The sequence below is a fragment of the Cyrtonyx montezumae genome, unplaced genomic scaffold (genome assembly GCF_038088225.1).
Source record: "Cyrtonyx montezumae isolate F1298 unplaced genomic scaffold, pur_monq_1.0 scaffold_3, whole genome shotgun sequence".
NCBI lineage: Eukaryota > Metazoa > Chordata > Aves > Galliformes > Odontophoridae > Cyrtonyx > Cyrtonyx montezumae.
Window position 1 is genome coordinate 2,806,801 of NW_027072034.1, and position 22,645 is coordinate 2,829,445.

Below are 22,645 nucleotides of genomic sequence, written 5' to 3' on the forward strand. Positions count from 1 at the left end.
CCATCCAACCTTTAACACCTCCAGGGATGGAGCATCCGCAGTCCCTGGGCAGCCTGTGCCAGCACCTCATCATTCTCTCTGTGTAAAGAACTTCCCCCGGTATCCAGTCTAAGCCTTCCCTCCTTGTCCTACCCGAGTAAAAAGTTGATTCCCATCCTTTTTATAATCCCCATTGACATACTAGAAGGCTGCAATGAGGTCTCCTCACAGCCTTCTCCTCTCCAGGCTGAACAAACCCAGCTGCCTCAGCTTGTCTTTGTATAAGAAGTGCTCCAGCTCTCTGATGATCTTTGTGGCCCTCCTCTGGACTCTCTCCAGCAGCTCCATATCTTTCCTGTATTGGGAGCCCCGGTATGTGACAGTACATTTTGATATCCTGAAAACACTGCCTATTGGGTTCAAGGCTCATTCTACCAAAGATCTCCAAGTGTTACGTCAAACGCAGAAGTTGCCAGTCACCGTTAGTTTAGCATCACAATCGCAAAATGCTCCACCTCAGTAATACAACATAACTGCTCTTCTTTTGCCCTGACACTTAACCTGATACGTTTGCCATCTGTCTTAACTGGTGGCACTGGACTTGAATTGTCTGGGGACTCTGGGATTTAACAGAAAGAATTACTGTTTTTCTCCCCTGTTTCAAACAGTGATTTTTCTTCTGAGACATCATTCCAAGCATGTATCGCAGTTCTGTACATCCAATTGATACTTACCAATCTTCCATAACACTGAAAGGCAACTGCTTTAATTCAACTTTAAGTATCTTCATAAAGTACAGCTACTATTAGCTGTAAAGATGAGTTGACCATATATAGCATTTCATTAATCTTAGATAGATGTCTAAATTGTACTTGATACAGCACAAAAGTCATTGGAAGCTGTACGATGATCCATTTGGCAAGAAATAAATACCTTTTTTACTTCTTCATCCAACGTGTAACATTACTATACATGATTAATATTTTATATTTGCAGAATTGAATTTCCTGTGATCTTAAAACCTATTTTCAAGTCCATGAAAATATCCCCAACTCATCATTTTTTGGTCATTCATTTGCATATAAATAGTGCAGAATAGCATGTCACTTACTAGCTTTCACACGCATAAACTTAAAAAACTGATGCTTATGTGTTCCCTTTTTTTTTATATATACTTAGTTCTTTTTTCTTGCATTTTGTAGCAACTTGACCAGAAAATCTGTGCATCTCCTGATGAGTTAATGTTGTCAGAAGATAGTCAGTTCTAAAAGAAAAAACTCTGTGTTTGGTTAGGGGACAAAACTGAGATAATAGGAAATAAAAGGAAGATAAACAAATAAGAGTAGGATAAATTAAGAAGCAAATCTCTAAAGAGAAAGACTGTAGAAAAAATCTTTTTTTTTTCCTTTCTGTTTCTGCATAAGCTCTTTTTTATGTATCAAAAAAGCGCCCAGGCATAAAAGTAGCCCCCTTGAATCCAGTGGGTCAATGAAGTGAATAACAGTTATTCATTTTTGCTACTGTGTGTGATAATCTGGATAAAGGTAAGAAATAGGCATGGGTGGCTTTAAAGAAGCTGCATTGCTTTGAAAAGATCAGTGAACAAGCAGCAGCAGCAACAACAAAAAGAACAGAGCGTTAACAATAATGAATTTAAACAGTGCTTTGTAGTTCTGAAATTAATTAATTAAATAAATAAACAAGAAGGAAAATTAGTTTAGAAGGGTTCTCTTATCCAGGTATACAACATGTCTGTGTTAGATATTTATAATATTTGTTAGGATTCCCCCACTCTGAGCTTTCTCAAGGCTAAAAATTCCCAGCTCTAGGAAGCCAAGCCCCCACTACTAAATCAGTTGTTCTAGTCTCTTCATCATCTTTGTAGCCCTTTTCTGGACTCAGTCCAGTATGTTCATGTTTCTTTCATACTGGGGAGTCCAGTGCTGAACTCAGCACCTACCCCAGAGATGTAGTCTCATCAGGGATGAACAGAGAGGAAGGTTTACCTCCCTTGGCAGCACTGTCATCCTTCTCTGCAAGGGTGCATTGCTGGCTTATGCTCAACTCATCTACCAGAAATGATTTGCTCAGCCACCCTCCCTGGGGTTGAAGTGAGGTTTACTGATGTGGATTTCCCCAGATCCCCTTCTTGCCCATGTGGGCATTAGTTTTATTTTTCTTCCACCTCTTGTACACATTTCAGTTAACTCAAAAGCAGATATTAATCTATGCAGATCTGCAGCTCTTGCCTGATTTCTGTTGGGCTGGACTGTTCTTAAGCTTGTAGGACGTGATCCTTAAGAATTAAACAGCTATCCTGGACTCCTCTTCAGTTCTGTATCGTAAGGGATCCTGCCAGGCAGATCTCCAAGATTCCTATAAACAGGCACAAGCCTGCTTCATCATCACTTTCTGAATAGAGACTCAAGAAGATTGTAGATTAAGCAGAGCCAACCAGTTGATCAACACAAGGAAAATAAGTCTTTTGCTGGGAGTGAAAGACAGTAGGTCATTTCCTCTCGAAGCAAACTGGGGAGGAATGAAAGCTGATGGATCTCTGACGATGGTTCTCTCACCTAAGCTCCTCACAGCATGGCAGAGCTGTGTGCTATGCTATGCCTAGGGTGATGCTGGTAGAGACAATTTGTTACTATTGTAATGTAAACCTAAACACTGATGTATTCCAGCTTTTTTGTTTTGTTATTAATGTGTATTGTCCATATTTTTATACCATTTAAGTTGGTTGTCTGGATATTTTTACTGTAAATGACTTTCCTAAACAGTCTGCATTACAGTACTCTGTTGCAGTCAAGATCAATGTTGGCAAGAATCTCTGTCAGAAATTAAGGAGAACCTAGAAGCCAGATCAAAGTTTGCAAAACTGATAACAAGCATTTTGCTTTTATTCTTTACTACTGAGAATTTCTAAAGTGCCTGCAAGCGTAGCACCTGACCAGTGACATTAGAATGGCAGGGACTGAAGTTTTGTGCTTAAGATTAAAGTTTCTGAGGTCATGCAGAGAAGGGAGTATAATTGCAAGTTATCAAGAAAATCATAAGGCGTATCATATAAAATTGGTAGAGTCAGTACTTGAGCCTTCCTGAATTGTCATGTGCATACAAATGAACAAAGAATAAATCTTTCCAGCCACTGCAGCAGGATTAGGAGTTGGAAGAGTTCATTGCTCCTAAATGCATTGGTATGTTTCTTCAATTACCATAATATACCATAAAAGCAAAAAGAGGCTCAAGCTGTGGACTTCTAATTCCTTTATGAAATGCATTCTGAAACATTAAACAATAAAGAATGTAATGTTCTGCCTAGATAACATAGTAATTGTCTGTATGACACCTTGGGTTGACTAGGTACCACAGGGAAGTACATTATGCGAAATCCTAAGCTGGAACTAATCATGGCCTTCAGGAATTACAAGAGTACAATTATTTCTTGAAGAAGTGGTGGAGAAGATGGCATATACAGCAAAAGGCTTTGTGAAGAGAGTTAAAATAATTTACGCACAAGTCTCCTCTTTAAAAAACTGTTAAGAAAAATATATATCCATGAATTGTAAAACAATTATGTTAATATTACCAAACCTCTCAAGATTATTCCTCCTGGCTATGCTGGAGAATTAGCTGTAAGAGTCCTTCATTTCTGATAGCATTTGTGTAGTTTACCAATTGATTTTGTAATCATCTTTTCCAACAGATTTGATACAGGCAGGCATTTTTAGTGGTATAAAACACTCATTGTAGTCCTGTTGGTTTTTATAACATCAGACCTTTAAAATAGCCCTGCTTTATTATTTAGTATTGTTTTTTATAACAATATAGATATGCGTGACACTCTCCAGGCATAAGAATACCCTACACATCTAATATGTAGAAACAATTTTCAGGCAGCACTTCAAGACCTTAATATAGCAAGTTCTGGATATCAGCTCAATTATGTTTTCAATTTCCACTTCCTTTTACTGAAGTAGTATTACAGAGGTCATTTTGAAAGTAATGCCTCTTATTTATTCCCATGGAAACTACAACAGATACAAAGAGCACAGTAATGCTGTTTGATAGAGCAAATTCTCAGCTGCAAAATCCTATTTTTTAACACAGTCACCATCATTAGCCAATTCATGCAGGTGAGCTGATCAAGATTCTAGTTGTTTCATGATGTGACAGCCGTTCATGGCCATCTAGAACATGGTTTGTCTTTCACCCCTGCACCAACCACTGTGCTCACATCCAAAGTTTGGTCTCCATAAATGTTCAGCAAGCAGGGATGAAAGTAAGTGGAATTCATTGGCACATGGTTGCTTCATCATTGCTTCTCACATGAGCAGAGTACAGGAATAATTCTGACCCCTGCTCTGCTCTTGAAAGACACCTTCTGAAGTGCTGCATCCAGGTCTGAGGTCCCCAACATAAGAAGGACATGGAGCTGTTGACGGAGGTCTAGAGAAGGTCCATGAAGATGATCAGAGAACTGGAGCACCTCCCCTGCAAGGACAGGAGGAGTGAGCTGGGGTTCTTCAGCTTAATGAAGAGAAGGTTCTTGGGGGGACATTACAGTGGCCTTCCAGTATCTGAAGGGGGCCTACAGGAAGGCTGGAGAGGGACTTCCTATAAGGGCATATAGAAACAGTTCAAGGGGAAATGTTTTTAAACTGAAGGAGGGTAGATTTAGACTAGATATTAGGAAGGAATTCCTCACTGTGAGATACTGGAACAGGTTGCCCAAGTGAGATTGTGGATGCCCCTTCCCTAGAGCAGTGCAAGGCCAGGCTGGATGAGGCTTTGATCAACCTGGGAGGTATCCCTGCCTATAGCAGGGGATTGGAACTGGGTGATCTTAAAGATCCCTTCCAACCCAAACTGTTCTATGATTCCATGATCTACATTTTATGCACTTCTGTGTCAGGTGCCATTTTGTCAGACAGCCCCCTGCTGCAGTCTGTCACACAACAGCAGAATGTAATGGAACACGGGTGGGGAGGTTCAGTCTCTATTGCCATACCACCAACATCTGCCTCTGACATCATGGACCAACATAATAAAATAGGAGGCATTACTTTTAGATCAGCTTTCATAGATAAGGGAGAGATGAACTTGCTCAAGTGCTGGAGAAATCTTCAGAGAAAGCAAGGGTCAATTTTCTTTCCAAGAATGGAAGATGATATGTTTCAACAAGCTTTGTCGATTTCAGCTTTTTGCAGTAAAATGGGAAGTGTGTGCAGCATTTTACATCTCCTAAATAGATTAGCCAACACAGACACACACATATGTCAAAGCTTATGACATCCTTTCTGCTGGTCCTGACAAATTCTAGTCCTAAACTCAAACAAGTATGAACCTCAGCCCAGTGTAAGGTTTGCTCTCCTTCTGGGGCTACCTCTCCAGGGAGAAGTGAAATTTCTCTTTTCAGCATCACAAGCTGCAACAATTAGTGCTATAAACCTTGCAGAACACACTGTCCTCACAACAGAGCAGTCTTGCTCCTCACAGAATGCACTATGGGAAGTGCATAAAACTGCATCCCGAAACCAATGTGATACTACAGCATTCATTCATATTAATGTTTTATGGTTTTGGTCTACAGTGAGCTCAGGTATTTTGCTTGCCATAAATGTGTTTCAGTTCAAGTATTTTAAAAGTAGAGCTGAATATTACTATGTTTTTTAGTTTTAAGGTTTTCTGTTTATGACTAATGATACAAGAAGCTAGAGCACTCATGCAGAAGAAATCTTGGTAAAGTAAAAAATGCATAGTTACAAATTCAATTTCCAATCTGCCACCATAGTATAAGAACACTATATGCAGGGCTAATTATAGATATGTTTCTCTGTGTATTTGACATTCCTTTGTCACATCCCTAAAATGTAGAACAGTGTTCCCAACGATCAGTTACACATAGATGCTGTGTAGTGCATTTGGCTGTGTGCCTTATGTACTTTAGCCAAAACATCCAGGCAAAAATCTATGTTTGAGAGCCCCTGAGCATTGTATTCAGTTGGCAGCAAAAGCAAAAACAGTACCATTTACTGATTCCTGGAAAAAAAAAAAAAATAGGAGAGCTGGGCTGTAGTAAATCTAGTCTGTGCTATGTTTCTCAGAAGTCCCCTGCAATTGGAAGCTTTTCTTACAACTTTAGGCTTCTAGTCTCTTCTGGATTACATGAAGATCTTAACTCTTAATTAAAAGTGTGATTAAAAGTTGTGAGAAAAAAAAAAGAAAAAAAGACCTTCAAAATAGCAAACCTTTAAATCCGGAAGTCAACAGTGAAATAATGAAGAGGAAGTAGTTGTTTTCAGGGAAGGAGTAGTAGGGACCTGACACTATTTTAAATACTCTTTTGTTTTTCCTTTATAATGCTATTTGTTTTATAAGTTTTATCCTGTGTGACATTCTCCAAAAAGGATGAAGTTGCAGACCAGGATTGTTGAGTATATTTTATAGAGAGGAAGGATCTCTGATATCTCAATTTTAGTGTAGTTTGGGGTGATGATTAAATGCAAATAACAGTTCAATGTAGGATGTTCCTCTCCAGAAATTATTTTGTTATATTATTGTAATTTCACAACAAGCACAGTTGAGGGAATGAATGTGGTGATTCTTAGTGTTTTACATCTCCACTGAAGAAATTTCTCAATTTTAAAAGAGATCATTTTGTATTCAGGACTTTTCTCCTCCAGAGTAGGAGAAAAAAAAAAAAAAGCTAATAGCTGAAGGAAACAGCTTTACAGAAAAAAAAATGGTTTTTAGTCTTGGTAAATACTGGATTTACTCTCTATTCTTCCCCTTACTAGAAGGTTCTAATTTTGGTAATCTTGCTATCCTTTCTCTGGTAGGTCTAGTAGCATAACTATTGTTATTCACCCCTGTTTGCTATCAAGACACATCTACACTATACATTAAGCAATTTATGTTAAAATGTAAAGAGGAAAACAAGAAAGATACTTTTTGCCCTTCTCCATTAACTAAGTGCAGTCAGATCATGTGTGCTTGGGTCTGGTGTAAGCCATATGCTGTTAAGCTCTCTGTGGCTCACTAAAGACTCTACAAACCATTAAATATATTTTCCCTGACTATTATCAATGGGTGTGCTGTGAAAAGTTGGAGGGAGAAAGCTGATAATTCTAACAACACTCAGCAGATGGGGTCACAGAGACCTGTTCCAAAATGATATAGAAGTGAAAACCTGTTCAGGCCTTGCCATCAAAGGAAACTGCTATCACTCATCAAGACACGCTGGGAAATCACCACTATTCCAACTTATGCACAATAAATTGGCTGATGTTGTTAATGAAACTGTATAAGGATTGTTGTACTGTTAGAAAATTGATCTACTGTTTAAATAAGGTTAAAGTATTGTGCTTCCTCTAGACCCCAGAAAGCTCAGTCAGTGGAGACTGGTTATTCATCTGTAAATGCTGTGTGGCCAGGAGATTAGGCCTCTTTGAACATGTGTACACCCAAGCTGAGGCACGTAGGGTGTGCTGTATAAGGAGAGGCCCAGGGCTGCCTTGTCCAAGACAGCTGCTTTCAGCTACCTCCACAGTGGACCCAACACAGTACACAGCTAAGTTGTGATCACAGAGAAAATGAGGGAACAGCGAGAAGGGAACAGCAGAAAGGAGGGTACATGGTTAGTGCTTCATTATGGATCAGGTACACTCCTGAAAGAACAGCTGACCAAGAGTAAGCCTACACGGGAGAAGGTACTTCCCAGAGACAGTGCAACATGTGAATGAGCACACATCAGAGCAGATACACCCCCAAAGGGACCGCAGCTCATGGAAGACACAAAAGGGAACACAGGAAACCTGTGTGAAACACAGAATGGTGAAGAGAAACTGCTGTGCACAGACCCTGACCTCTTCTCTCACTGAATGTGCTAGATGTTACCTGCGATAAAAGGAGTGTGGAGCAGTGTCCAGCACGAAGGATTAAGTAGAGACTAGGACAAGAGACAAGAGGACTATGAAAGGTGGAGGAAAAGAGTTTTCCCAAAGTGCTTAAATGTTTTCCTTGGTTTTCCAGTACTCAAATTAGTAATTAAATACCGATGCTAATATGCAGCAAATTAAGTTAAACTCCCAAGTCAACTCCATTTTGACTGCAGCAATTACTGGTAAGTATTTTCTTTGTCTTTACTTTGGCAAACAAGTTTTCTCCTTTTCCTATTCTCTCATTTGTCCCATTGGCAGGGATGAAATGAGCCACCATCCTTGCCTGCCAGAAAGGGCCAGTACACCACAGCTACTGACTCAATTAGGGATATAAGACTGCTATAAACATAAACAGTGGAATGTAATAGACAGCCAGTTTTTGGTGAATCTAGAAAAATATAAGTACTCTTAAAATTTGTACAGATGATCTGGGAAGGGCTGAGATTTGATGGGAGGCTGCATGTTTTAGGATGTTGAATGCATTGGCACTCTGATATTGAAGAAGCATGGACACCTTAGCATCTGTTTAGTATCTATAATGCTAAATAAGGCCAGAGACTGACACCTTGTCCTATATCCAGCTATCATGGACTTCCTCATACATAGGCCATGTAAGTTTAGCCCCCACTAGGTTACTAGAGCCTACTGGAGTCAGTAAACTATACTGGAGTCCATACTACTTCAGCACTAAATGTCCTGAGAGCCTCAGATAATATTGCTGTGACCCTAAAAGTCATTTCTATATTTAAAGGGGTGTTTTATGTTAGTAAGTCTGAAGTAGCATGAGGGATGCACTGTGACCCATGAAATGTTGTGTTCTAGTAGCATAAAGATGAAGGGGTGACTGATGTACTGAAGAATAAAAGAAAGATGTGTTTGAGATGCTGCGATTGACAGGATAGTGTTGGAGGACTGTGTGGGATGAGGAAATCTAAACCTGGTACTGTCACATCTATACAGACTTCTGGGAATTATGTTGACCTGAACCATGCTCAGAGTCATAGCTAGTCTGGATTGTTCAAAACAGAATGAAGAGATAAACTGCCATTGAAATGATACGAGCAATTTTGTTTCTAGTGTTTGGGTTCATTTTATGTCCCTCTCTTTTTGAGCAATATACGTGTAACCTGTTCAGGTTCTGTAGTTATTGCTTGCAGCTAAAACTTTCTCAGCTTCAGCAAAAAACAGTCACTGGATCTGAATTTTATATAACAATGTGGGATATAAGATTCAGCAGCAGTGCATGCATTAATTATAATCAATTTTGGTAATTAAATTTGTGTTGTTGAGACATAAATCTGCTCAGATTAAGAAGAATACAGATGTTAGAGCCGGATTTTTATTAACTAGGATGCCTGTAGGCACAGCTGTTATCTCACAAATCTTTGTGGTCCTAAAACATGACTTTCCAAACGCTTGCTCTGCACCTCACGTGTTTACTCTAAAGTCCTACACAGGGACCATGCCTGTAGGGTAAATACCCTGAAAGAACAGTACCCACGCAATATAATGAAGATTGACAGTATATTTCTGGATGACTTATCCAGATGGCATAGAGACACATGGTAAATTAGGAAGGGCTCACCTGCTACTGAAGATCAGGGCTTGCCTGGAACTCTACATGGGAGGGATCTCCAACAAGAGACCCCTCCCTACTGCTGGTCAGCCCTTAAATGGGGTCTGGGAGAGGTGGAGCCAGACTCCACCCATTCCAGTCACACAGGTTAATTACCTTCACCTGTGCTCCTGTGGCTGACTTAGTGCCCACCTCAGGTGATCAATCAGTGCTTCAGGCCATGATTCAACAGTTCCCATACAGCCTGATGCTTATTTTCATTTTCCAGTACCATGTACAAAAAAAAAAAAAAAAAAAAAGTGAGGGGAACCTGGGTTAAGAGATCTTCCTAAGAGCCTGACTTTAGCTGTACCTAGCAGCACACATGAAGCAGAAAGAGCAAGTCTTAAGCTTCCTGACAGCTAGGTCTTAAGTCTTAAGCTTCCTGTAGAACTAGGGGGATAATTCAGGTTTTCAGGTGCCTTACATCTAATTACCCAATCACAATCTAGGCAAAAATATTTGTGTATACTGGAGAGACATGAAAAAAATAAATCCATACAATTATCCCAAGGCTATGAGGTCCTTTGCTCTTTTAACAATTCCTAAAGATGTCTGGCAGAAGAGACGCTCTTTCCCAGACCAACCTAGAACACCTTGAAACAAACCTTCTCAATGTTGGCTGTTGGCAGCAGTAGGAGAAGTCTCACAGCTAAGACCCAGCAATGTTTTACAGATCAGACATGCCTGTCTACAGTATACAACTTTAGACAACATAGAGGAAGAAAGACTGTGCCCTGCTCTGGCCTCTCAATTTCCAAAGCAAGACAGTGTGAGCAACCACCGTAATTAATGACCCAGGCATCCTTAAGGGGAACTTGCATCTATCCCCCCATCTGTGCCAGCTCTGCAGCTCTCCATGTGACATTTTATCTTGCTATTCTGTAAGCATGTGCAAACTGTAAAACCTTGACAGTCTGGGGAGTCAGAAAACCTGGTCACAGAACCATCCCTTCAGCAGTGTGGTTTTAGTGCAGCTCGAGGACAAAAAATGACAGCATCTGCATGTATGGAACTGGATTACCTTGGTTCTGTTGCATAAAGTTGCATTAATTTGATTTTCTTGGGTTAGGAGCTGCCAATCATCTTTATTTTCCTAGTGTTATTTCCTCTAGTTTACACCAGCCCTCCAGATTCCACTGTACCTCATCTGACTGATACAAATGTGTTCTGATGGGATCTGCATTTGTGCCTAAAAGTATTATGTATTTGTTCTTATATCATGGGATAGAATTAGGAAGATTAGAGTTAAAAAATCTGACTAAGCAGCACTGAAAGACAGCACTGGAGTCTTGCATTATAATTGCCCTACGATTTACCAGTTAGTTTTTAGTTTCACTTTCATCTTTCTCCCTAAACTCCTGCAAAATTTAAGTTAACAAAAAACCTAGTGTTGTTCCCCCCTCTCATAGAGAATTTGAAGTGCTGGGGTAAAAAAATTGCCATAAATATGGCTATCAGCCAGACTACCCCTTATTTATCAGGCTATTCAAAGATTGTACAAAATGTCACTTGTCTGATTTGTTTGCATAAATCAGCTTTCCTGTCAGCCAGTGACTCCCCCTCTGGACTTACACAGTGCTGTGGTTTAGATGATGAAATCGTTGCTCAGCTGAAGGATCATCATGCATAGAGTCTGTTTAGGGGCGGGACTTATGAGGAATTGAAACTAAAATAAAGGAACTCAGTTTAGAGCTTTTCCCTAGCCTTAGAGGTGGTCCTCCTTTCTGATAAGGATATTTGGAGTCACAAGGTGGAGGGAAGACAGGTTGCATGGGATGGCAGGAGGTACAGGACGGCAGCCACTTCCAGCACTCCATTCAGGACAAGAGGTAATAGCCTTAAGTTGCACCAGGGGAGGTTTGAGTTTAATATGATAGAAAAGTTCTTCTTAGAAAGAGGTATTAGAACAGGCTGCCTAGGGAGGTGGTGGAGTCAGCATCTCTGGAGGTGTTCAAGAAACATGTAGATGTGGCACTGGGGGACATGGTTTAGTGGGCATGGAGGTGATGGATTAATGGTTAGACTAGATGATCTTTTTCAACCATAATTATTCTGTGATTTCCCTCTCAGGGTTACCTCAAGGATAATAAAAATCAAACAGAGGAGGCTGGAAATTCCCAGCAGCTGATGAGGTCTGGAGAGGAGCAAAGGAACCAACCATCAACTTACCATCAACAGCGAGAGCAGTAGTAAGTAGAAAGAAGCCTAGCTGATATGGTGGTGTTATTGGTATTGGATTCCTGTTCTCCACCTTAATCAAGATGTACATCTGTAAATGTAGAAATACATTAATGTAGAATAATGTGGAAATAGAGAACCTGTGAAAGGGACTGTGCACATAGGCAACATGTTCTCCTTCTCTTGGAGAAGCCCACCTGTGAGCGATGCTTCCTAATTGGGACCTGAGATCTTCTGACAGGTTTTGTGATAGTATGGTTTACCCCTGGGCTTGCTCGAATGTGATGTGTTGTGTTGACAGCATTGGCGCTGCATGCAACAGCAGCAGCTGGTTCTGTACATTTGATACTGCTGTATACAGCATCTGTTTCTTGGCTTCTTTTTCCAACTAGGATTTCAAATCCAGTTTTACCTCCTAGTTTTCTCTCTACTAATATTTCATCCTGGGAAGTCTAAAAATACTTCCTTTTGGCTGAGGAGATGGATGTAGGCTGTATTCCATCACTGATCTGAATGCAGTCCAGGACACGGAACAGCTTCTAACAACTTCATGCTGACAAAAGTAAAACCAAGGCTTCATTTCATTTTAAGCTTTATTGGCATCTATGTTATGTCCGTCTTTTTTTTTGTGTGTGTGTGTGACAATCTCTGATACCAAGTATAAACTCTAGTTTACAGATATAGTACAGAATAGAAATTATCAGTAGCATGTATACTTTGTGAACATGTTCTTGGCTGACTAAAAGTAATCGTTTACTGTTCTTTTTCCCCAAACAGCTTTTTCTAAGCTGTTAGTAACAGTGCATGTAACACTATAATTTTGCACTGAGATAGCTTAGCTTGCTTTTTTCCCCCAGTCTTTCAAAATGCAGCTGATGGAAACTGGTTCCACTTTCTAAAAGCTATTTTCAGTTTCCTTTCCTGTTTTTCTCAAAGGTGGTGGAGCCTGGCTTTGCAAGAAGTGTCAGTCTGCTGATCAGTCCGAAGCTTTCCATTGTAACCCTTGGTGGTGTACTAGGGAGTAGGATATATGTACTATTAAGAGCTAGGCTACTGTGAAATCCTTGAACATTTTAACACCTTACTTTCAGGAAAGCAAACCACCATTCCTGAATTACAGCCTATATTTACTTTCTGCCACTTCCAAGCATGAAATATCTTCTGTCTTGCCTTTCTTCACACTGGTATATATCCATAGTACAGTGAGAGCATCTTAGTTACTAGTCCTATGTTTTCCAAGCATGAAATATCTTCTGTCTTGCCTTTCTTCACACTGGTATATATCCATAGTACAGTGAGAGCATCTTAGTTACTAGTCCTATGTTTTCTTTCTTTCCTCCCTTCCTTCCTTCCTGAGGGTAGACCCCGTCTATCTCTACAGCTAGTTGAAAGGAGGTGGCAGCAAGAAGGGTGTTGGTCTCTGTTCTCAAGTGACAAATGATACAACATGAGGCAGACATTGGAGGTTTTGACTGGAAGTCAGGAAGAATTTCTTCATGGAGAGGTGATTAGGCATTGGCTAATCAGTAGGCTGCATAGGTATGTGGAACAACAATTATTCCTGGGCGTATTTAAGAGACGTGGATGTGGCACTAAGGGACATACGTGGTTTAGTAGTGGCATTTGGTAGGTCAAACAGATGGTCAGGCTTGATCTTGAAGTTCTTTTCCAACCTAGATGATTCCACAATTCTACAAATGAAATGAAGCTGGATGAAAGCAGTAGAAAGTATTAGAAATGCTGAAGCAGACAAGGAGAGACCTTTATTCTTAAAACAATAACTGTAACATTCATATTTATTTATTTGTTATTGCTAGTTATATTACAAGATCTCAAATTAAAATATCATTCTGGTAATGGCAAAACTGACTCATCCCACTGTCTCTCAGTCCCTTTGAACACGATCCTTAAAACTAAGATACTAACACATTCTCAGAATAGTCAAGGTTTTTAGGCTTTGGGATAACAAAAGGGTTGAACAGAGAAGTTTGCGAGTTCATGTTGTAAGGTGTCAGCAGAAGAAAATATCCTTCTAGCATTAACCTTGCAGGCTTTCTGAAGTATGTGTAGTAGGGGAAACATGAGGGGCCGAAGAAAGATAGCTCCTTGCCAGGAGGTGGCTCTATTCCAATTGATGTATTGCCCTCTATTTTCTTGAAACAACCAGGATCTGGTTTTGCTGCCAGAAGAGGAGTCTGAGCCTCTGTTGAAATTTGTCACTGAGTAGGTTGGGTGTGTTTTCCATGCGATATATCAGGCTGTGTTTCAGAGTGATTGGAAGTGAGAAAACACCTTAGTAGTGTTTTAGTGTGGGATCAGGTGATGTTTCATACAGGTTGGATGTATGAAATACACGTGGGACAGGGAATGTTATAGCCTCATAGAGTAACTGAAATTCAAACTTGACTCATTCAATTAAAGTGGAAGATGGGCAACTGGTATTTTTTCTCTTGCCTTAGGAAACTGATAATTTCTTGCTTTAGGAATGCCCTTGTGTAATATGTTGAGGCTGAAAAGTGATAATAAAGTGGTTCTAATTAAGTTAGGAAAAATACTTGTTTAAATGAAAAATTGAAATGAAACTTTGCACAGTGTTCCCTCCAGTTCTGTACAGGATGTGGTTTAAGGCTATGGAATAAAAAAACACCACAATGACAAGTGCTTGAATCTGCTTACATTAATATGCTTGCATTTAAGTTACCTCACTTTGTCTGCTAAGTGCCGTGAAATTAACTTGTAGAAAGTGATTTCCCAAATTATCCCATTTCATATCTATTCAGAAACAAATGTTTATACTCAAGGAAGGTGGAGGAAATTGTGGAAATTAGAGGCTGAATTATAGCTGAAAAAAAGGAAAAGGAAAAAAAGTGATGGTCCATTCAGGATACACCCATTCAGGAACAGTATCCTATCCTTGGCATCTTTAAACCTGACGATAATATTGGCCTGTTAAAATACATGTATTAAATCAAATTTGAAGTAATAACATGTGAAGATACATTGTCATACAGTTGCTAATAGTCCCTTACCGTCCAGTGTGAAAGGAGAACTGTTATTAGACTGCTTGACTTGAGAAATTTTATTGTTTGACCACAGGAGCCAAGTCCATTAGGGCTTTCTTCTCCTTCCCATCTTCATTGTGAATTAAAAAAAAAAAAAGTCTATAATGCAGTACTACTCAATCTTTTGCTCATAGAGTATCTGTCCTTAGCAGTTCTTTTGAAACACTTTATTTTCTTTCACAATATGGAATTTCTTCTTGTCATAACTCTGAATTATTCTACTAAACTGGAGGAGGATTCTTCTCAAAATTCTTCTTCTGTCCACTGGTGGGAGTTGTAGATGTGTAATCTGAATTAGAAGCACTTTATTTAGAATTCATCGCTGCTGCATGGGAAAAAAAAAAAAAAAAAAAAAAACAACCTTCCATTTCTATATCTTTCCAGGTGAATTACTTATCTTTGCAGCCTGGCAAGGCAATTCAGATATGCCTGACTTTGGTGTCATAAGTAACCAGCCTGATCTCCAGCCAAGCGCTCAAGGCTGAGGCCAAGTAGAAGGATAACTGCAGTAAGATTTGGAGCTTGCTGTGCTCTTCATGTGTGTAGGGGAGTGAGGAAGGAAGTCCTTCTAACTTTATATCAGAAGATACTCTAGGACAAGCTTGATTTGTGCCAGATTTGACATGCATCATGTGGTGAAGAGTTGTGGTAAGAAAATTAATACGTTCAGGAACAATAAAAGGACAAGTACAATACTGAAGGAGGGGAGTAAGAGAAAGTACATGAATCTGTGAATATCCTTGAAAAGAAAGTGGCAGAAGTGAGGTGAGCATTCCACTGGCTTAGCTCTTAATCCTCATGTGGCTGAGTCTGACCTGCTTAGCTCTGGAGGGATGTTGGCTCACAAAAGAAGTGACACTTTTTCACTTCTGCTATGGTTTGCTTATCTCAGTGTTGATGTTGCCAAGCACACTGCCTGGTCTGTTTTAGTAGGGATACTCTGTGTCCCTACTAAAAGATTTCCAGGTGCTCCAGCTGGCCCTGGCATGCTCACCACATCCCTGCCATTGTGTTGCACTAAGGCAACTGAACTGATTTGGGGTCTGCAGACGGCATTAACAGAATCCAACTTCATGGACTTTTTTGGCTCTGGTATTCTTTTCCATTTATGTGTGTTGGAAAAGACCTTCAAGATTCCCAAGTCCATCCATCAGCCTGACCTACTGAATTCCATCACTAAGGCATGTTCCTTGCTGCCATATCCACACACCTCTTAAATACATTCAGGGATAGAGCTGCACCACCTCCCTGGGCAGCCTGTTATGCTTGACTACTCTCTCAGAGAAGAAATTCTTCCTAATGTCCAACTAAGCCGCCTCTGGAGCAGTATGAGACTGTTGCCTCACATCCTACAGCTTGTTACCTGAGAGCAGGGACCAACACCCTCTTCCCTACCACCTCTTTTCAGGTAATTGTAGAAAGCAATGAGGTCTTGCCTCAGCCTCCTGCAGACTAAACATCTTCAATTTCCTCAGCTGCTCCTCACAGGTCTTGTTTTCTTGTTTCCTCACCCAATTAATTGCTCAGCATCACAGTCACAACAGCCTACCTCCATTGTTTTAACCTGCCCACAAGCATATTCCCACAACAAAGCTGTGCTGCAAGCCAAGTCTAGGCTGAGAGATATCCTTTGGCTGCCTGGTTTGATCCATTGCTGTGACAATTTCCTTGCAGCTTTAGAAGGTGGCTGAGATTGTCTTGCAGCACTGATGGGTTTACTGCACCAAATGGGTTGCTGGGTGAAGCACCTGCCGTTCTTCCTGCAATACTGTCGTATGCCAAGCCCGAAGCAAGCTGCTGAGTCTTAGATCCATTTTAACTCTTAGAAGTTCAGTTCTGAGTTTTGGTTTTACTCTTTGGACCAGTTTTTAATGTCAGGGAGTTCTCAGCTTGTGGGTATTAGCATTGATATTTACATGCTGGTCCATGACAAGCTTTAGTGCTTGTTTCTGACTCAAGCCTTCTCTTTGATCTGTCCCTGCTGCTTTCTTCTTTCTCACTCATTCCCAGTGCAGGTTCACTTCTGCAGGATATAACCTTTTGTTTTATCCTTAGGCCTCACTATGTCAAAAATGTTAGTGTTTTGATAAAAGCTTTAGCTAAACAGGGGGACCAGATACAGAACTGAGTTATCCTAACTCTGTAAGCTTCCAGACATCAGCTGAGCTGCGGCAATGAAGTGCACTCCTAGCCTATGGCAACCACAGGACTGAACCCATGGATAAAGATTTTTGGTGATAAACATTTTCTGCTAAAGCAGTTTATTTTCAGTGTCTCATGTAAAGAGTGTTAGGTTTACTCAGGCAGTGGATTATGTTACGCCTCAGTAATTCACTTTTGCTTCTGAGCTGGAAGCTGGTAAGATGCTATTGCTCATAAAGTTGGAAAGCTAGAGCCCCAAACTCACACATGAGAGTTGTACACCTCCTGGGCACCAGGCATGTTGCTCAACAGATCTGATGCTGGGGCTGCTGGTTATCGTTAGCATCTGGCTGCCCATGTGCTGCAAGTCACAAATACCAGCAGGACAATTTTTGTCTGCTTCCTGGGGTTTGGCATCCTGTAGCCCTCTGATTTGGCAGCTTCCATGGTGCTTAGCACCATATGGCTGTTCCATGAGCCTTGGGAGCATCAGTGAGAGTAATACTTTGTGATGGCATTGACTTGATTGTTCCTGATAATCGAATGCAGAATTATATGTATTTATATAAATATTCAGAGTGTATATATATATATTTATATTTTATATATTTATATGGATATATAGTCAGAATTATATCTATTTATAGATAAAAAGCTTGTCTTTGAGGAAGATTCTGTGATTGTCCTTGGCAAATTGCTCACTTTTTTTCTCTTAAAGTCAGTTATTCTTAATACATATTATTGTTTTTTTTTTTGCTTTACAATTACTTTACATAATAATAATTTAATTTACAATTAAATTAAATTATTATTAAATTAATTATTAAATTAAATTATTATTATTATAAAAAAATTATTAAATTAAATTATTAAATTAATAAATTTACAATTATTATGTATTATTTAATGCAATATTTCATATATTCTTAAATTATTATGGGAAATATATATATATATGAAGCACATGTATTATGGAAAGAGGAAAAGTATGCTCAGACATGTCCACACAACATGGCATTGTGCAAGTACATGTCTATATGCCTGTGTATTTTTCTCTTGTGATTCTCTCTTCATTGATTACTGAATATAAATGATCCTTTTCCTTTCAATGGTTCATATGCAGTTAATTGTGCTGGCTCCCTTGAGTCCTTCCTCTAGGCTGAACTTGCCCATTTTTTTCCCCAAGCTTTAGTCATTTGTGTTGCTCTCCCCTACACACTCCTTGGTCTCTGGCTCTTATTGAATGCAGTCAGTGAATTGCCCAGCAGAGCGAAATATTTAGCTTTCAGCTTTGTGGTATTCATGTACTGATGCACCATCAGTATAAAACGCAGTGGAACTGGAAATAGTTTATAACAGCCATTACTTTTGTAACTCTTCAAACTATTTCACACTTCATTTGGAAGGCTCCCTCATAGCTGGAGTGGGCTTGAAGAAAAAGTGAAGAGCACAGCTCTGCATTAAACATTGTTGTTGATCTGCAGTTCTCGTGCATTTGTTCAGCTTTAGAAACTATCAATTTTGTACAAACCTAAAGGAGTGTAGAGCAAAAGCTTCTGTGGTCTGCACCCTAAAAATATTGTAGGCTAGTCCTTAAACAGCGTAAAGTAACTTACCCATCGGCTTATGACATTAAGATTGCAGACATAGCATTCTCTGTGTTAAAGATAATTCAAACTGTAAACTACCCTTGCAAATTTGCTGTGAGGGTACTGTATTATTCTCCTAACTGAAAGATTTTTCTGTCTATTTGTATATATTGCTAAATAGATAATAATCTTTTCTTGACTTTGCATTGTCTTACTGGGTTATAACTTCTTTACTTTTAGTATTTGCTCAGTCTGAGTAATTAGCCAATACGTTCCTCTTTTCTGTGGAGAAAATAAACTAAAAAACCTCTTATCAAGATTAATATAACCTATAAAGGTAGAAGAGGATTTCTCTTTTATGAATATCTGGGCAGGATGTTCTTCCCATCCGCAGTGACTTCCATATTTTTATTTATAAAACAATCATACCTCAAAGATAAACTTAAGCCATAGAACAATAAGAACCAATATTTGGAAATCTGAGAAGTTAAATTTTCTGACATCTTTTCTGCTAGTGCTACATAGCACTTAATAACTATCATTCTAACTCTTCCTTCCCCTGACCAAAAGTTATGCTATCAATTGTCTATCTTTCCAAAGAGACAAAGGTGAATACTGTCAAATTAGATAAGATTACTAATGCTATGTTCTTTTTTTTGTTTGTTTGTTTTGTTTTAACTTAGACTAAAAAACAGCATATAATATAAATACTAGGTTTTAAGTACTGGAAAACAGAAAGTTGATATTCTGTTCTTCCTTTCCTTCTCCCACAGGAGTCTTGAAATCTTCATTTTCTTTGAACTTTGTTTTTGTTCCAGTAACGTGGAAATGAAACTGGCCTTTAAATAAGCACTCTTAACCACAGTGACTCTCACTTTGCTCTTTGGAAATCAGAGCTGAGCTTTCTCTCTCAGTAAGCATAGTTCTACATTGCTACTCTCACCTCTCTCTCTTTCATAAATTGATTAATCTTTGCTATATTTCATATGCCATCCTTCTGAACTCCTGGATAATGGCCATGTTATGATATCAGAAGAATGGCCTCCTGGACTTGAAACCTTCCAGCAAAAAAAGCAAAAGCAGACAAAGGAAATGATTCGTTGCATAAAAGCTAGATTTGATATCATGATTCTTAAACACGTGCAGACACACAGACTTTCTTGTCTCTTTAATTGGATTTCTGATGTAGAAAAAAAATCTGTTTAAGGTATTAAAGTACATCTGATGACATAAAAACTCTACTGCTCTCTTATGCTGTCAGTCAATGGGATGTCTTAAATGTGCTGATGTATTTTTGGAGGCTAAGTATGTAGTCTTGAAACGTAACAATTCCAGCCATTATTTTCAGTGACAAAGGGTGATTGTTGTGAAAGGTATGTACATTTTGTGTGTACGTGTATGAACTGGAGAGAAATGTGGTATTAATACTTGAAACAACTAAGAAAAAAGCACAAAGCACTAAAAATTATTGAATCTGATTAACTGTACAACAGCTTGTGGGGGTAGTTTAAGATAAATTATATAAGCTGCTACTCAGTCAAACAAAGCGAAATCTGTAAAACCATCAGTAATGGAATAATGTTATATCATGCACAGGAAGACTGCTTGCCAAAACTTTTTTTAACATTTGAAACTGTGCAATGAATCCTGTAGGGGCCCCTCTGCATGTCTGTGGCTCAGTGGAGGTGCCAGAATTGGTCTCACTGGGCACCAGAGGAAGTTGGAAAGTAAGGGAAGGGACCACATTATGTGGCACCATTAAAGCTCACAGCTCAATCTTTACTAATTTAATCTCATAAATTAATCCACATCATCCTAGAAGAAATCTTCAAAGAGAAAGAAGTGATTGGATATAAATACTTTCCTCCCCAAACTCTGAATTACAGTGATATTACAGCGGACAGCTTTTTGCCCTTTGATCTCTACATGATTTTAATTACCCTTTGTAGGCTGTGTCTCAGACCTCCTTCTCTCGTTACTTTTCCTGAGCCAACTGAGCTTTCCTTGCTTCCTAGCTTGTCCTCTAGCCACCCCCTGTGGCCCTTTTCTCTTTTAAAGGGCTTGGTCTTCTTCCCTCATTATTCTTTTTTTTCCTGCCCTTTTTCTTCTGCTTTCCCGTGATAACATGAAATATAATTACAGTGCAGATAAAACCGTGCTGTATACTGTAGAGATGTGAGTGTACTCTGCTATGCGGAGCAACCACTTCTCCATGCATGCCTGGTGAACCTGCCCCCTTAAGGTTTTGCTTTTGCTGAACTGGAGCACTGACAATGTAAACTTCTATCCACACAATATACTGTGTAGATAAAAAACGTTTCCTCCAAGTGGAACTGACATGCTTTCATCACTCATTTGATCACCTCCAGTCTCTAGTACACTCCGAAGCTTGTCCTGTTTCTTTGTTGTCACATTAGATTGATAGCTCTTTGAGTCAGCAAGTGTGTTTTGAATTCAGCCTAACAAAGCAGGGCCTCTGCCCTTGTGCAGTGAGTTACACCTTAGATATGACAGTAAAATAAATATGCCCAAGGAATTCCTGGTGCCAGTTATACACAAGTCTGACAAGGAAGGCTTGATCTGGCAGCAAGTCACCTAAGACCATGACAAACAGCAGGATTTTGTGCATACCTTCAACAACTCTTGGGCAGATTATCTAAATCCATGAGATCTCCAATTGCTCTTGAGGTATGGGGGGGACAGCCAACACAAATGTTCTTCCCCATAGACTGTAGTCTTCCTCAGTGCTTGAGTAACCTGTGCTGGAAGGCATTGGTAGCCATGCTGGGGAAGTAGTTCCCTCTAAAAAACTTCTTTGCTTGATGAAGTGGTTTGATTTGTAATGGCTGAGACTTGAAGTCTACAATCTAGAGTGAAACTTAAAGTGAAAATTGTGCTAAAAGTTTCTGAAAATGTTATCTTTGATATTTGCTGTTAATGTTAATTAAATACATATATTCTTGAAGAACTGAATCAAAGTGAAAACTGGTTTTGACATGATGATGTTTACTACGAAAGCAGAACACCAAACTCACTGACAAAGGAAACTTCTTACAGTACAGTTGTTTTTATGTAGACTGGAAAAGTAAGAGACTGTTTTCTTTCATTCTAGTGTCAACTCATATGTCTTGATAACTCCAAATGAAACCAGAAGAAACCAGTTGCAACGAAGTAAGTTGGGTTGACTCATACATTATGTGCTTTATTGCCCTTGCAACCTTTATCCTCAACTTTTCAATACTTTCTGTGTGTGCAGCTGTGAATGTAAAGTCAAGACTATGAGCATCTCCCTGTAGGCTTTTCTTAAGTTGTGTCTGACTCAGCTGCGTGCAAAGTAAGGCTACTTCAGGAAGAGGTTTTTTGTAATAGCAGAGCTGCAGCTACTGAAACTGACTTGTACAATTTTCATCTGGAATTACCTCAACATACACTAGCAAGATGGAATTTGATTTTGAAGACTTGTTAGGTTATAGAGAGAAAGAATCAAAATATAAGTATAGTTTCAAACTGAACCATGTATGCTTTCCATGCTGAAGTGTCTTAGTTTGAAACTGAACCATGTATGCTTCCCATTCTTATTTAAGAAACATGATTGGGAAGGAAAATATTCTTACCATATGGTCTTGAGTTAGCAAAAATGTTTGCTTCTCCAGTGACTGTATTACCTGTTGCAAGGTTGTCTGCATCCCTTGAGAACAAGAGTGTCTGTTCTCTGCTAATACTGTCTGCTTTTTAGGATAGCTTCTAGCTTCCATGTATTTTTTTCTTTTTTTGTACCCACTCAGTTGCTAAGAAGGAACTAGATGACCTGGAGCGATGGAAGGAAAAGCACAGGCCAGGGCCAATTAAGTTGGTTCCACAGAGACTGGGTAAGACATGTAAATCAGCTATTATGAATTGCAAAATCAGTACTTTTTTTTTATGGGTAATATATGTATTCACATGTCCTTTAATACATAAGACATCTTTCACTGTTTTTCTCTTGCTACTTCCTAAGGAGATTCAGTGTCAATAAGGGTTGACTCCAGCCTGCTGACTGCTCTCTGTGCTTTATGATGGTCACAGCAATGAAGTTGTTTCTGAAGCAAAACAGTGTGGAATGTCACTCCAAAAATCTGTCAACATTAGTGT

At 39.3% G+C, this 22,645-nt stretch overlaps 1 protein-coding gene across 1 annotated transcript in view; it reads left to right on the top strand.

Moving 5' to 3' along the window:
* Nucleotides 1–11,244: 11,244 nt before the first annotated feature.
* Nucleotides 11,245–22,645, top strand: part of EPSTI1 (epithelial stromal interaction 1) — a 46,886-nt gene continuing 35,485 nt past the window's right edge. The window contains exons 1-4 of the mRNA XM_065743974.1: nt 11,245–11,372; nt 11,614–11,732; nt 21,627–21,685; nt 22,300–22,383. Coding sequence (XP_065600046.1) covers nt 11,319–11,372; nt 11,614–11,732; nt 21,627–21,685; nt 22,300–22,383 — 316 coding nt within the window. The 5' untranslated portion in view covers nt 11,245–11,318. The remainder of the gene's footprint in view (nt 11,373–11,613; nt 11,733–21,626; nt 21,686–22,299; nt 22,384–22,645) is intronic.